Genomic DNA, 16,380 nt, shown 5'->3' on the forward strand with positions numbered 1-16,380 from the left:
CTGCGTAAAAAAAACTTTCTGGATAAGTTGGCGGTCCATTCCGCTGTGGCGACCCCGGATTAATAAAGGGACTAAGCCGACAAGAAAATGAATGAATGAGATTCATTCATGCATTAATTTTTCTTCAGCTTAGTTCCTTTGTTCATCATGGGTCGCCACAGCAGAATGAACCATCAACTTATCCAGCATATGTTTTACACAGAGGATACCCTTCCAGCTGCAGCCCAGCACTAGGAAATACCCATACACTCTCACATGGATACAAATACACTATGGCCAATTTAGTTTATTCAATCTATACCATAACTGTGGAGCACCCAGAAGAAACCCACGCCAACACGAGGAGAACATGCAAACGCCACAAAGAAATGCCAACTGGCCCAGCCTGGATTCAAACCAGTGACCTTCTTGTTGTGAGGTGACAGTGCCGACCACTGAGTCACTGTGTCGCTTAATAAATTAAATTGTTATGAATAAAAAAAAATTCTCAAAAACGTAAGTAGCATCAATTAAACATTATTTATGTAATTACCAAACATTTGCTACTTTTCATGAGTTGAATGTCACTTTAAAAGTAAATAATTTAATTGATTTAAATTTTGGAAGATATTATTTTATTTGGTTAAATAAACAAACATCAACAAAAATATACAATTAACACATCAATTAATTTGAAAATGTGTGTGAGTGTGAATGATTTTGTAATCTGAAAGGTTATTATTTAATTTATGCACTGTCAAATAAAACAGAAAAAAAACAAAAAATAAATAATAGCAATAAAAACATACAATTGCTACTCATTAAAAATATATTAATAAGAAGAACCTATGGGGCCCTGTCATACACCCAGCAAAATAAGGCACAAGACGTGTTTGGTGCGATTTGTTGCCATTTTCAGACTAGCGTAACCCTAATTTTCACGTTTTGTGCCATGTTGTTTAAATAGTAAATCCCTTTTTGCCACTTTGTGGACTCATCGGTGTTCTGGTCTAGAAAGGAGGTTCGTTAAGGTGCATTGTTAGCACATTGCTTTTTTGAGGAACTGAAATAGACTGCGCCATTGACCAACTGAAAGCTGGTCTAAAGTCCAGTGCAGAGCATATTAGTTATTAGCCTATGCAGGTCCAAAATTCTTACACATTGCTTAGGACACACAAGATGTGCAGCAATTCACAACTATCTTTACATATGAAAACAATTAAAGGATTAAAATGTTACGAACATTATTATTTTCTACATAAATATAAAACCACTACCTCCATGTCCTTTTATGTTGTTTTTTTTTTCAGTTTATTCATGACAATTTGCATTTCTATAATGTTATTACTACTAGCCGTGTAATTTATTATATGCATATTTATATTTGTTTTAATAAAAACAAGTTTAGATTTGTCCACCTGTCAGGTTTTCGAGAAGTATGCATCACCATATGGGGCATAAGAACAGGACGTGTGTTTGAATATAACTCAGTTTTTTGACCACACTTCATTATTATTGTCTATTCATTCGTTTGCTGGAAATTAGATTTTAAATGGAGAAGGCTTGTTTTTATCCTCACACTGCAGATGCTCAGTTTAACTATTTTCTTGATTGTGTGGCATTCAGTTTTTCCTGTAACAAAGTCCACCATGTAAATAGCAAATGTGCCACGGCGTGACTCTTAAAGGGAATATGGATAAGACTGTGATTGGTTTAATGTATGTTATTCTCAAAACACACCCACAACTCATTAAGAGAATAAGCACACCCTGTTAGACCATGCGCCGAGGCGCAGAGCATATTTTTCGTCTTTAAAATAGCAAAAGTTGATTTGGAATTGCATTTAATGCATTTGCACCATACTCTTTAGACTTTGCGCTTAGCTCGATAAATAGAGCCCTGTGTGTTTTATTGTTTATATTATTGCCATTTCATATGTTGCCAGCGCAATTATGAAAGGTTAATGAAGGTTTTTATTATTAAGGGATAACAAAATACTAAACTAAATAGCCCCGTGTGAAAGTGTTGAAGTGAAGTGAATGAAGTGTTTGTCCCCTGAACCCAATAACTGCAATTAATTACCTTAGAAGTAACAACTGCAATCAAACTTTTTTGATAACTGTCTGTCATAGTGCTGTGGATGAATTTTGTCCCACTCTTCTTTGTAGAATTGCAGTGATTCAGCCACACTAGAGGGTTTTCGAGCATAAATCACCTTTTTAAGGTCACAGCATCTCAATTGGATTTAGATCAGGACTTTGACTAGGCCACTCCAAAGTCTTAATTTAGTTTTTTTTTCTGCAGCCATTCAGAATTGAACTTGCTTTGGATCATTGTCCTGCTACAGAAGCCCTAACTCTAAGTATATATATTTTTAGTTTTATTTTTTACTCATGATACACAAATATATATATATATATATATATATATATATATATATATATATATATATATATATATATATATATATATATATATATATATATATATATTTTTTTTTTTTTTTTTTTTTTTTACTATTTTAACAGCATGTAGCACAAATATGTATCATAAGTAAAAAATAAAACTAAAAAGTAGCATAAGTTCTATGAAACTTGCCAATAAAAAATGTTATTTAAAAGCATAATACATGCTTTTAATTACTTTCAAAAGGAAGAAAAAAAATCTGGATGTTTGTTCTGTAATTTATTTATACAGTATATATATATATTAAAATATATATTTTAAAAATGCTTTTGCTTCTAATCAAATTTATTTTTTTCTAAATATGCACAAGTGAAACTATGTAAAGTAAATAAACTGTGGTTTTGTATCAAACACAGCAATAAATATGTTTATTTTATTATAAAAGTATATATGTATATATATATATATATATATATATATATATATATATATATATATATATATATATATATATATATATATATATATTTTTTTTTTTTTTATATATATATCTCAACATTTATTTATATCTCTATATATTTTAATATTTAGCAATCCACATGGAAGAGTAATTGAAATGATCAAAAAGTTCTGGTAGTATTAATGAGTTAATAATATCAACTGTACCTCAGCAGCTCCTGTGTGAACAGTGTGGGGTTTATTACGCTTAGCCACTTTGTGTCCTGGCTGCTCATTCCTTCTGAAAACTTTACAGATCTGCTTCCATCACCTCTACTACCACAGCCTGCAGGGAAAACCCTGGAGAGAGCAAAAAACATATATAAAGAGAAAAACACAGCCTTATCAAGGAGCTAATCCTATCCCTCTAGTTCACAATAACCCAAAAGTTCCTCTTGACGGTTGTGTCACCTGTGCAGCTCTGCTAGAGGTGATGTAAGGATGATCAGTATGGTCAGCAGTTGGTTACACAGGCTGTGTATGCAGTAAATCCGAGATCCTGGAGCTCCATCAGGCCTCAGCAGCTCCTCCGCAGAGTCACACACACTCCACATCAGATGCTCCACACACTGCAGAAGAGCTGTGATATCAACCCTGGAGGAGGCAATCAAACACCACATATTAGGAACAACCCAGCAGCACTGTTACACTCTGTCCTAACCAAAGTTTTCTAGCAAAAAAAAAAAAAAAAAAAAGAGTGATATGATTTTGTGCACAAAGAATGTTATTTGAAGACAAACTTGGGAAAAGTTCTGAAAATTTAACTCCTGTGTTTAATTAAATTTATAACTCAAACTTTAACCAAACTGTTTGCTTTGCCTCTATTTTATATTCAAACTTGGGTTTAAAAAATCTTTTGTTGTTGTTGTTGTTGTTGTTATTTTAGAGTGTGTGTAATAAGTGCTACAGTAATTGACAGAGCTGCACTGCATTATGGCCATATTTGACCCTTTACACCCAAACATTTGAATACTCATGAACCAAATTTACTATGCTGGCTCACTGTGTTCTTCTTACTGAATGTATAACACTGATATAACATTACAGCTTATTATTCAACTTATTATTCTTATTATTTTTATATTGTTATTTACTTAGTTATCTAACCAAATTCAAAAACTTTATGACAGTCACTTTCTTTTAGGTCTGAGATTCAATTTGTTTTAACTTTATGTTATGTTATGTTATGTTATGTATATCAAGCATTTTCTAGATAAGCAAAAAAGATTTAAGAAATAATCTGTCAAAATTTGATAAAATTTTGTTCTTAAAAAACATATTAATCAAAATATTGTTTTTAATGTTATATGTTATGCAACGTTATGTTATATGTTGTGTTATGTTACGTTATGCAACGTTATATGTTATGTAACGTTATGTATTATGTTGTGTTACGTTATGTTATATGTTGTGTTGTTATATTATGTTATGTTACATTATATGTTGTGTTGTTATGGTATGCTATGCTACGTTGTATATAATGTTACATTATGTTATATTTTGTGTTATGTTACGTTATATGTTGTGTTGTTATGTTATGCTATGTTATGTTACAGTATATGGTATGTTACGTTATGTTATATTTTGTGTTGTGTTATGTTATGCTATGTTATGTTATATGTTACGTTACGTCGTGTTATATGTTGTTTTGTTATGCTATGCTATATGGTATGTTACGTTATGCTATACGTTGTGTTATGGTAAGTCATTCTACGTTATATTTTATGTTACGTTATGTTTTATGTTGTGTTATGTTATGCTATGCTATATGTTATGTTACGTTATGCTATACGTTGTGTTATGTTATGCTATGTTATATTTTATGTCACGTTATGTTGTATGTTGTGTTATGTTATGTTATGCTATGCCATATGTTATGTTACGTTACGTTATATTACATGTTGTGTTATGTTATGCTATTCTATGTTATGCTATGCTGTTATATGTTATGTTACTATATTTTATATTATGCTATGCTATCTTATATATTATGTTAAGTTATATGTTGTGCTATGCTATGTTATGTTATAATATTTTTTTCCCAACAGTTGTGTTTGTCCATATTTGGGTTTGTCATCTTATTTTAGAGCAACAATATCAAAGGGTTTAAGATTCATCTAATGAAATAACTACATTATACTGTATAATTTGACAAATCATTTTCAAACTCAATGCTATTTTGTGGAAAATGCAATCATTTATTATGAACAATATTATGCTCAGCAAAGTTTTTACAATTTAAAACATCTATTTTTACAAATGCAGACCATTCTTTGTAATTTAATGCAAATTTTCTGCATTATTACTTCAGTCTTCGGTGCAACATAATCTTACATAAATCATTTTATTTTGTTAATGTGCTGTTCAGGTACTGTTTTAAGCTTACAAAAGGTATTAAAAAAGTATTTAAAATTTAAATAATACCTGAAATATAATTACTGACAGGTTTGATCAACCTTAGGCAACCTTATTTAATAAATAAATAAATAATTGAACGAACGAATGAATGATCCAACTTTTATAAAGTAATGCACATTTCAAAATACAGAAATGTAGCATGCACAATTAAATATCCTTTAACCAACCACTAACAAATATCGTAACATTTAACAGTCTCATTCATCTCTTCTTTTCCATTACACATTAATCAGAAAAGTAAGCTCAAACACGTGCATGTCCTTCTCAATTTAAACCACAGAATGTGTGTATTGTGCACTCTAAGACAGAGCAGACAGTGAGGTCGATCTCTCCGATTTGGTTTCCCTATCAAACTCAACTTTTCATCACCTACCACCATGTTCTGCTTTACAGCACAGCGAAAAAGTTCCCCTTTCAGCAGATAACAGCGAAAAAAAACAGGAGAGCCCATCTGCTTGGCAGACCCCGAGCTCACCCGACACTGAAGAGCTCATCACCGGGTGTCCTTGCAGCAAAAGCTCATCTGCTGAAACAAAAGCCCTTCCCTTCGGCCCTGGGCGATCTGCTCTTTCTCATCAGTCCTAGAGTGGAGGGGAAGTGTGCTCTTGTGGCATCTTTAACCACTTTAAGTATGTGTTAATGCTACGCACAAGGCCCGGGCGGTTGGGCCCGGTCTAGCATGAAAGAAGCGGGCCCTCCGCCAGGCGCTGAGGCAGGGCCATGTGCTAACAAAGAGAGACTGTTCTACAAATCTGGAGATCTGCTTTGACCCCTGGGGCCGAACACCGGTATAATCACTAAAGCATTCAGCGCTGTCTGCTAAGCCCGGGGTTCCTGATAGAAGGTGGGCTTGTGCAGAAATACGGTAAGATTGTTCAGTCAGACAGCTTGGATGACTGCGCTCTGTTAGAATGTGCTTAAGTGTGACCGCTCACCACAAGACACAGACAGGGGACTTTAAACATGCGCGGCAGTTTCCGGCATTAACACAATGCAATGATGTAACAATCGAATAGCACTTGTGAAGGGTACATGGTATGGAATGAGCAGAAGAAAAATATTGAATAAATGGGAAAAAACTTGCATTTTTTACCTGGTTACACAACATCCACAGGTTGTATGTAAAGCTAGCAAGGCCTGAATTTCAGAGCAGAATAGCATGTGTTTTCTCATAATTCAGGAGGTTGGTCAACTTTATTTGGTCAAGTCTTGTTAATAAAGTTTACTATTTGCACATATTTTGGTTAAACATTAAAGTATAAGGAGACACAAAACTCTCTGCGCACCTAAAGCTGCCTCTCAAACAGCTTGCGAATTTAAAATTGTGTGTATTTTTATGTATTTACGTGGTCAAATGCATCCATCAAATCAAGTAATTTTGACCCTTTTTTAAAATAAATTTCTTTACAATTTAATATCTTTGTTGAAACAAAACACACATATCTATAATGCCCTGATATTTCCGAAATGTGTGTATATTTCTTTCTAACATATTTATTTAATTCAAATTACAAAACCCAAAAGAGTTGTGTGTTTTTCTAGCTCGAACTACCATAGCGGTCAAAATGGCCGCATGCATTTCATTTTTGCCCTCAAAAAGTTTTTAAAAAATTTTAATTTGCTTTTATTCTAGCTGAAATAAATCAAATAAGACTTTCTCTAGAAGGAACAATATTATCAGACATACTGTGAAAATGTCCTTGCTTTGTTAAACATCATTTGGGAAATATTAAAAAAGAAGGAGGACTAATAATTCTGACTGTATATCTTTCACAACAGCATATTCAGTGCAAGACTTCTCTCCTGCTTGTGATAGTGAAAATGAAACCTTTGTGGGTGGTCTAGATATAGAGTTAGTCTAACTATAGATTTATATGCTGTAAAACGACTAAAAATATCATATTTTTAGGGTGATGACTTGATCAAATATGATGTCAAACATTCAAGCCTTAAAGAAGCTTCAGAATGATTGTTATATTTTTCTCAACATATTTGATGCACATACGTGTCTACATTACAACACAGACAGACATAAAGCAACTATGTTATGTGCGTCAAATGTGTTTTCAAACTATCCCGTTACCTGATCTGGGAGAGTCTTTTGTAGGAGGGTCGTGCTCTTGAGTACCTCTGAACTAAGAGCTCCAGGGTCTCGCACAACACCTGGGCCAAGGTCTGCCGGGCCTGCACGGGGCCAACAGAGCCCCAGAGGTCACTGCGCAGGCCTCTGAGAAAATACTGCCACATCTGGATGGAGAAAGAACACCTTTCACCCTGGTAAAAAAAGGTGGAGGAAACAAAAAAGACACAAAGAGAGACTGGTGAAGATGATGATATCATGGCGAATAAATACCAAACAGGAGAGAAGGTCTTTCCAGACAATCTTCCTGTAGACCTTCATGGTCCTGCCACCTGCATGCTGCACCTGGAACCCTCATTACCGCACAGAGAAAGAAAGAAAGAGAAAAAACTATGGATACTTTGAAGTTTTAATCTGGATATTCAATCACTTCTCCTCTGAACATTACCCAGACGTTCAGTCAAGAAGGCAGACACAAAAAATGACCGGGTCATACCTCCTACTTCACTTTATGTCTCATCACATGGGACTTTGTATATTGGATAAAATATAACTAATTTAAAATGATTTTCTGTGTTTTTTTGTATTATTATCATTTATAAATTAGCACATTATCAGATTGGTTCCACTTTTATTTTGATGGTTCGTTGAATTTAAGTTACATTGCATCTACATGCCAAGTAAGTCTCATCAGATTATAAGTAGACTGGTATGTTGGGATTAGCGTAAGTTAACATGTACTTGCAAAGTTTCTTATAGTCAGCTGAATGTCTGTTGAAGAAGCAGTATCAACAGATATTAAGCAGACAGTCTACTAATACTCAAACCGACCATTAAAATAAAGTGTTACCATACCATTTGGGTAACCATTTCAAATCATCTCATTACTCTGGTGCTCTTGCAGATGCTGGATTTTTTGCATGTATAAATTAGAGCAAGAAAATTTGGCTATTTATTAAGAAATACTCCAGATGTTTCTGTATTTCCCCTTTAATCACAACAGTTCAAAGAAAACACATTATTTAAAAATATTGTTCTAATCTGATTTTATAGTTGTTGTTTTTTTATGCATTCTAGATTTTACTCTCCATCCTGTTAGTCTTTTGCAATATCGCTGTAACTAACAGAAACCAGTTCCATGACATCATCCTCCAGGAAGTGGTAACATTTTTGGTGAAAGAAAACAGCGTAAACATGAGAAAGTACAAATTTCAGATTTGTTGAATTATGTGATGGTGTGTGGTAATAGCTGTTTTGCCTCACTTTAAAAAAGTGGTTTTTAAACTTTTCAAGTGATTAATCCTTGTTGATGCCAATTACTCCAAATAAAATTATCAGCAAAAGAAAAGTCCCGACATCAGAATGAGATAAAACTCCCACTCAAATGTAATTTATTGCAAGAACAGTATATATTAGGGCTGCACGATATTGGAAAAATCTAACATTATGATATTTTGACATTTTGCAATATGCATACAAATTCACCAGATGACTTAATATCTCTGTTTGGAAAGCATTTATAATGTTAGATCGATTGTAATGATTCTGCAGTAGGGGTACATCTCTATAAAATCTAATAAACAATCTATTATTTTTTAGTGGACACATTTTTTGTTGCAGTACTATGTGCAGTACATTTCTGTATTTGCATGTGTTGTGAGTATTTTTATGTATGTGTCTAATCAGGGATTCATCAATTAATGTTTACTATTTGCATCTCCATAAAATTTTATAAACGATCTATACATTTTTTGTGGTCCCTTGACAAATCATTGTGATTTGTGCTATCTGCAGTACATTTCTGTTTTTGCATGTGTTGTAAGTATTTTCATGCATAACAATCTTTGATCACAATCAAGAAAAGGATGCAATTTAAGTGTTTTATCATTTCCCGAGTCTAACAGTATTCAGGTTTAATAATTGAGTGATGAAAATAAAAATGATTCAATAAAAGTAATTGTAGTTAAGGTCACAAATGGTACAATTTCTTATACCTGAATGCTAATAAAATCATTATGTGATCACAGGTATTAAAAACACGTTCAAATGATGAATTATAATACAAACTCAAGAATGCATATGCTCGCCATGTGACTATGTGAATGATCACATTGTGATATCAGTGCTGAAATGATATGAAGAGTTCAGATGCAAAAGCCGCTAAAACGCCACTTCGGCCAAAAATGAGCTAATGACATTAAGTGAATGCTTTAGGCACGTGGTACACTTTCAACAAATAAATTTGCTTCAAATCATCTGAGCTCCAGGGTCAGCTCATTTAGAATTAACAGCTTGTTGGCCAAGACTTCTAAACGCCACTTGCCTTTGACAGCAAAAGCAGCTATATCCCGAAAACCAATCAGAAGGTGCGAATCGAATCATATGTTTTCAATGTAGCGTGCTGATACACCGGCTTTATGAGGAGAGCATTTTATTATCAAACAATTTATGAGTTTGATGAACTGGATGAGTCTATCCCACTGTCAGTGAATGGCAAATGAAAACATCCCCTAACCTCTTTGCATGATAAGAAAAAAAAAAAACACACTGTACAGTCGGGAGTATAGCATGCATTCATAACTTTTTTTTTTTTTTTTTGCACAGCAATGCTACTAATGAGTTTGATTCACTATCCATTAAACGGCAACTGTGTTTCACAAAAGACAGAGTAAAAATGCCATTCCTTTATCCCACGTGGATGCTATGAGGATAAACAAGATACGAAGACCTTAAGTATGGTGAGAATGAATGACAGCTTCTAAAATTATCAGAGAGACATCCTCTTTTTGCCCAGTAGGCCTACCTTGTGTTCAGTTTGTTAATTTAAGCTATTTTTAAAAAGATAAATATAATATTTAAAACTATACAATATTTGTATATCTTCATAATACCTTTACATCTAATAAGCTTTTTATATTAATGGACAATGCACAGATAATAATGTTTCATAATGTTTTACACTACATTATTTGAATCTACCAAGCTTAGTTTACAATGTTTGCAACATTGCTCTACTTACATCAAATCTAAATCCCGAATATGGGATAAATGACAACAAATTGTAATATTGTCTGTTATTGATTAATGCACTTACTTGACAGATTTCATTCATTTTCCTTCTGCTTTTCCCTGGTTTATTAAAGCGGAATGAACAGCCACTAACTTGATTTATGTATTTTTGATTTTAGGTGGTTTGTGAAATGTGTTTTATGTTTGGTAAAATAATTTGTAATCGCATCTTTAGTGATTTCTAACTAATTACAATGTCTTTTTCTAAAAGGTGGATTTAGAGGTTTTGCAAAAAAAAAAAAAAAAAAAAAGTGGATTAAGCTGATTTTGATGCAAAAAAAAAAAGAAAATTGTCTAAAGTGACATTTAAAAAAAAAAAAAAAACTTATTTTATTTACCAGCTAATAATCTCATCAATTACATAAAAAATGAAACTTCAGAAACTAATCAGAGGAGCCTGATAGAGAATGCATATTTACAAGAAAAGAGGTCAGATGGATTTAGAGGGTTTTGCATCTGAAGTCTTCATTTATTGTGTAGCCCTTGTGTATTATAAATAAAAAAAAATAATAATAAAATAAATATATATATATATATATATATATATATATATATATATATATATATATATATATATATATATATATATATATATATATAATCTTATTGAATCTTTTTGAACAAGCTAAACTATTTGCCAATGGGTTACACAAATAATCTTATGTCTAAAGGAAAAACAAGATTAGTTTGCTTACTCCATTGGCAGATTATTTAGCTTGTTTTGAGGGGAAAAAATCACTAAACTTTGGCATAATATTTCTCAAAACAAGACAATATTTTTGATATAAGAATTGTTAAAAATTTAGACTAGAAACAAGGCATAGTGGAATTACTGAAACGAACGAAATGGCGGGAAAACTGAACAAAGGAATCACATTAGATTACAGAAAGCACATGAAACATATGACAGGTAAACAAAGAATCTTGACAGTTTATAGGAAATGTGTATTTCTAAATGTTTTTCTGCTTGAATATTTAAATTTACTGTATTCGTATTGTTGTGTGTGAGCCTCTATCTAAAGACAATTTTCGAACACCTTTAGGGATAATAAAGTTTTAGATTTTAAATTAAGCATTGAATTTAATTGAAGTGAAACTACCAAACTATTGCAGAGATGCTTATAAATGTATGACTGAGACTAACAGAGAGGAAAGAAAGGCCAACACAATTCGAAAAAGGCGAAAATGATAAAAAAGGGACGAGAAGAGCCTGTGTTTCCTAAGAGGCTAATTACTTTCAGGCAAAGAGGAAGCAGCATTAGGAGTTCAAAGTGTGACCAAAGAGAGATTATTAACAAGCATGTACTACATCTCCTAATGAGAGCTGGGACGTGGTCCACCAGTGAGCCTCCGTTAAGTCAACCATAGTAAGAGACACACAGGGGCACGAGCACATGTCCGGACCCAGGGATTTAGTGTATGCGACGGGGCCTCTGGAAGCGCTCGGGCCCTTTGGCGTTTGCTTGGGAGGAAGTGAAATGGAGGGGTGAATGGAAGACAGAAAGAGAGAGGAAGGGGATACAGGTCAACAGAGCCAGCCGAACACCTGCACACAGCAGGCCAGTCTGCCGCACAACCCGCAGCCGGCGGATATGTGTGTATACGCATCTGTGAGAACGCTTATGTGCGCCGGTATCATATGGAGGGAGGGTGAAGGCTCAAGCAACATACAGATGGTTGATACGAATGCTGCCACAGGGCATTGCACTGGCCATTGAAAAGACTAGAAGATAGGCCAGTTTGAGAAAAAAAAAATTGAGCAATAAATTTAAAATACTATTTAGCTTAAAAAAAGAAAATAATAATAATAATAATAATAATAATTATTATTATTATTATTTTTTTTTTTTTAAATAATTATCAGGGCTTGACATTAACTTTTTTATCATCAGCCACTGTGGCTAGTAGATTTTCAACATTACTAGCCACTCTGCATTTTCACTAGCTACAATTTTCTTGTTGGGAAAATATATTTTGCTTAAATTTGACATTGACATGCTATATGACTTGATTTAGATATTGTATTATGTCCACATGCCTTCTCATTTATTTAACTTCTTGTGTGCGTTGTGTATTAGCTTGCTCAGTGTGCATGAGTAAATGGGCTGTGCCACAATGCAATCAGTTTTTATTTCACAACTTTTCAGGGCTCAATATTAAAGATTTAACAAATTTATCTCTGACCACAACAAATAACTATTTCTTAGCCACAATTTTTTCATGTGTAAAAACAAGGGAAAAATAGCTTTATGGGTGCACTTTTGACATTGCAAGATGGCTGCGCCCTATGTCTGAAATCTATAGTAAAACACGCCGTTTTCTACTAAATGCTTACATTAATCAAGTTTGTTTAATATTTTTTCATTAAAGTGTAATCCAATGAACAAAATAATGTAAACTTGACTGAGTGCTTAATTTCCCCTTTAAAGGCAAACAAACAGTGGGTTATCATAAAAAGTTTATCGATAATTTTTGACACAGTTGGCATTAAGAAGGAACATAGAAACATTATCTGACTAACATCTTGCAGCTAAATGTGTCTGGAAAAATATTCATATTATTCTTTCATATTTTCATAAACCGCGCTGATGAAAATGCATCTTAATTTTTTTGTTCTTAAAGTAGATGTCTCATGTCAGCGTGTTCAAGATGTGAAAAATGAATTCACCGGTATTTTCACACATACAGACCTTTCCGCAAAATTGCCAGTAATTTTACGTAAAGGTCTGTATGTGTGAAACACGCTATTGCTTAATTGGCTTTTACTAAATGATATTGTGGAATAAACATTATCTTAATCAGGTTGAATCACACACTCAATGAGAGAGTGTGCTGCGAGGGAACATTCAGATGGCTCGCACTTCTTATCATCATCGTCAGATCTCTTTTTTTCACAGCAGATGAGTCAGTGTACTGTTGTAGTAACTGAATAACTCAGGATACTGGTTTATTTAAAGTAAGAGGGGGTATCCGGTATGTCAGTAGTGAGGATGCAAACCGTTTTATGACAACTCCTTTCAAATTAATGAACTGGTTCGACCAGTTCATTAAGAAGATCCAGTTAAAACTAACGGTTCATTCGCAAATCGCCTGTCATCACAGACAGACAGAAACAATGGCAGAGCAGAGACTTTTTGTTATTTTTATTTACTCATCGATAGATAGATGGATGGATGGATGGATGGATGGATGGATGGATGGATGGATGGATGGATGGATGGATGGATGGATGAATGAATGGATAGATGGATAACAACCTCAGTCAACCCTTGCTTACAAATACACACAACATCCTCCAGCATTTAAATGAGTAATGTGTTTAGAATGCATTCATATACAGCATTCTCTACAGCCTGGCAGTGTGTTTAAGGATTGAGTGCGGATGTACTGTACACACCTGATGCCTTTCAGAACAGTCAAAGAGAAGTCAACTAAATAGTCAAGGACAACGCTCAACAGCGTCATGCGAATCCACTTGAAGAAGAAGCCTACTTAAGAGTACAATAGCACAATTTATCATTTAATACTCAATGTCACTGCATTTCAGTACAGATGTACTAATGTTTTGAATGTGAATATGCCATGTGACTTAATCACAGCTTTGTCCTTGAGTGCACTAAACATACGGGATGTTTTGTGTTCAAATAACCAAAAGAAATGCCCTTAAACACACAGACTTGTAACCAGAGGTGGGTAGAGCAGCTAAAAATCATACTAAAAAACAAGTAAAAACACTTATAAAAATATATATTTAAGTAATAGTAAAATAATCATCATAAATACACTGTAAAATGATGGAACACAAACTGATTAAACACAAATTGCTTAAATTAACCTAATCATGTTTACAAATTTGGGTGGATTAAACAAAAAACAAATAAGTTGTTCCAAAACAACATTAAGAATTGTGATGTTTCAACTCATTTTAAATAAGTTTTAATAAGCAGCAAAAGTCATGTTTTGAGTGTATTTCCTTCACTCACTTACTTTCCTTTGGCTTATTGCCTGCTTTATCAGGGGTTGCCATTAGGGCTTGCATAGACTAGCGAACTAGTTGAGCGATCGACTACTTCAACCACTAGTCGGCGCTCTCAGAAGCAATCGACTACTCGAGCGTGTATTTACCATATATGACATCAAAAGGACAAATGTATCCAACAAACATCACGATCTAAGGTTAAAGCTTCCAACTACAACTGAGGATTAAATTCAATATTATTTACATTCTCAACATTACCACCGCAGGGAATCCTCTCGAATGGTAGTTACATGGTTTCCGCTACATTAATTCTTCCGTGGCAGGGCGCCACACCAAAAAACATTACAGCTTCCCATTCAAAACATTCAGTCGGGTTTTTTACTAGCTGGTTATAATCGCACCAAAATGTATTAAAAGATGTGTGAATTATAACAGCGCAAACTTTACTGTGTGTGCATCATTTGTTTAACCTTTAAAGGTTACGTGCTGACTGACTGACTGACAGGTGCGTGATGCGTGAGGCCAGCTTTCAGTTAGATTAAAAGTTTCAATAAGTATACTTTATAGATAAAGGTCTATTGCTCTGCATATTATGACTTTATCTTAATAATTTTGCGCGCAAGCAAAGAGATTGAAATAGCGCCAAAGGTGTTAGATCTGTATAAAAAAAGCCTGCCGCCACAGCTGGAAAAATCCTATAGGAAACACAATTTAATGTAATAAACATCAGTTTCCTCTACAATCCAAGCTAGCAAAATCATTTCATGCTATCACTGCCACCAGCACACGAAGTGAAAGAAATTTACTTTGGCCGGCAACACTGTAACAAGACAAAGAGCAACCTGCATCCCTCTCACGTGGATGCGCTTGTATTTCTAAATGTAAACCAGCGATCCATGAGCTTGACCAAAGACTAACTAGAGGATGAGAGCAGGGATGACATGTGTTCTGTATAAAGTCGGATGAAGTAAGATTCTATCCCTTATTTCTGTCGAAAAAAGGGTAAACATAAAATGGTTAAATTGTAAGACGGGCTTTTTATTCATAGTTGCGTTGCTGTTTTTTTTTTCTATGACTTTTAATTATGCAATACATTTTCTCATACATTATGTCTGCATGTTAAAATATCAAGCAGTCATTTGTTATTTTACTGTGTCTGTGCATATTTTATTTATTATTTTAACATATATATATTTATTTTCATTTATTTGAATAATTTATTAATAAATATTTTATTTATTATTTATTTTCTGATTGGCTATATAGACTTTTGTCGCTTGTTGAAGTATTTCTTTTCTGAACCAAAATAATTTTCATTCTTGTTATCACTGCTGGAAACTTAAATATTAGAGTTATTTTTTTAATCAGACTACTTGTTGTATAACAGACTATTACTTGCGCGCACATGATCGTTTGCATAAACTTTAGGCCGGTTGAAGTGTAATCGTTCATTTTGTTATTTTAGTAACTGTTGAGACGCAGCAGAAATTAAATGATTGAATGAGATTTAGCCTAGCTCAGAAAAAAAAAAATAATAATATTTTAATTAGTTTTATGAATACTGCGTTATGAATATGAGTTTTCAAGGGGCATTTTAGGTTTCGGGTGTGGCTACTTTTACTTTCTATAACCTACATTAAATGTATAATTAAAATGCAATAATTAGCCTAGTTTTTTTTTTTTTTTATCATAAATATTTCATTTAGGTATTTTAAATTTTAACTTTTTATTTATGCATTATTTATCAATTTAGACTCCCCAACACTTTTTACTTTTCACTCTTCACCCCTCCGCCATCCAACGCCCCGCCATCCTGCACTTCACTTTCGTACATGACAATATTTTCGTCCATGAAAAAAAAAATTTAAGGAGAAGCCTGTGTCATTTCCTCTCCAAAAAAAAAACTTTAAGTCAAAATTTGCATTGGTTAAAAATAATGTTGGGCTTTGGG

The 16,380-nt window shown here is 33.5% G+C and overlaps 1 protein-coding gene across 6 annotated transcripts in view; it reads right to left on the reverse strand.

Moving 5' to 3' along the window:
* The window catches only part of si:ch73-280o22.2, a 288,368-nt gene that overhangs the window by 194,802 nt on the left and 77,186 nt on the right, over positions 1-16,380 (reverse strand). For all 6 annotated transcript variants that reach the window (XR_012406339.1, XR_012406340.1, XR_012406338.1 and 3 more), the window contains exons 10-12: positions 7,385-7,575; positions 3,295-3,477; positions 3,052-3,183 (exon numbers count right to left, since the gene is read on the reverse strand). Coding sequence is in view for 3 of the 6 variants with exons in the window: in XM_017356332.4 (XP_017211821.2) it covers positions 3,052-3,183; positions 3,295-3,477; positions 7,385-7,575 (506 nt within the window). In the remaining 3 variants the exon portion in view is untranslated. The remainder of the gene's footprint in view (positions 1-3,051; positions 3,184-3,294; positions 3,478-7,384; positions 7,576-16,380) is intronic.

The sequence above is a fragment of the Danio rerio genome, chromosome 5 (assembly GCF_049306965.1).
Source record: "Danio rerio strain Tuebingen ecotype United States chromosome 5, GRCz12tu, whole genome shotgun sequence".
NCBI lineage: Eukaryota > Metazoa > Chordata > Actinopteri > Cypriniformes > Danionidae > Danio > Danio rerio.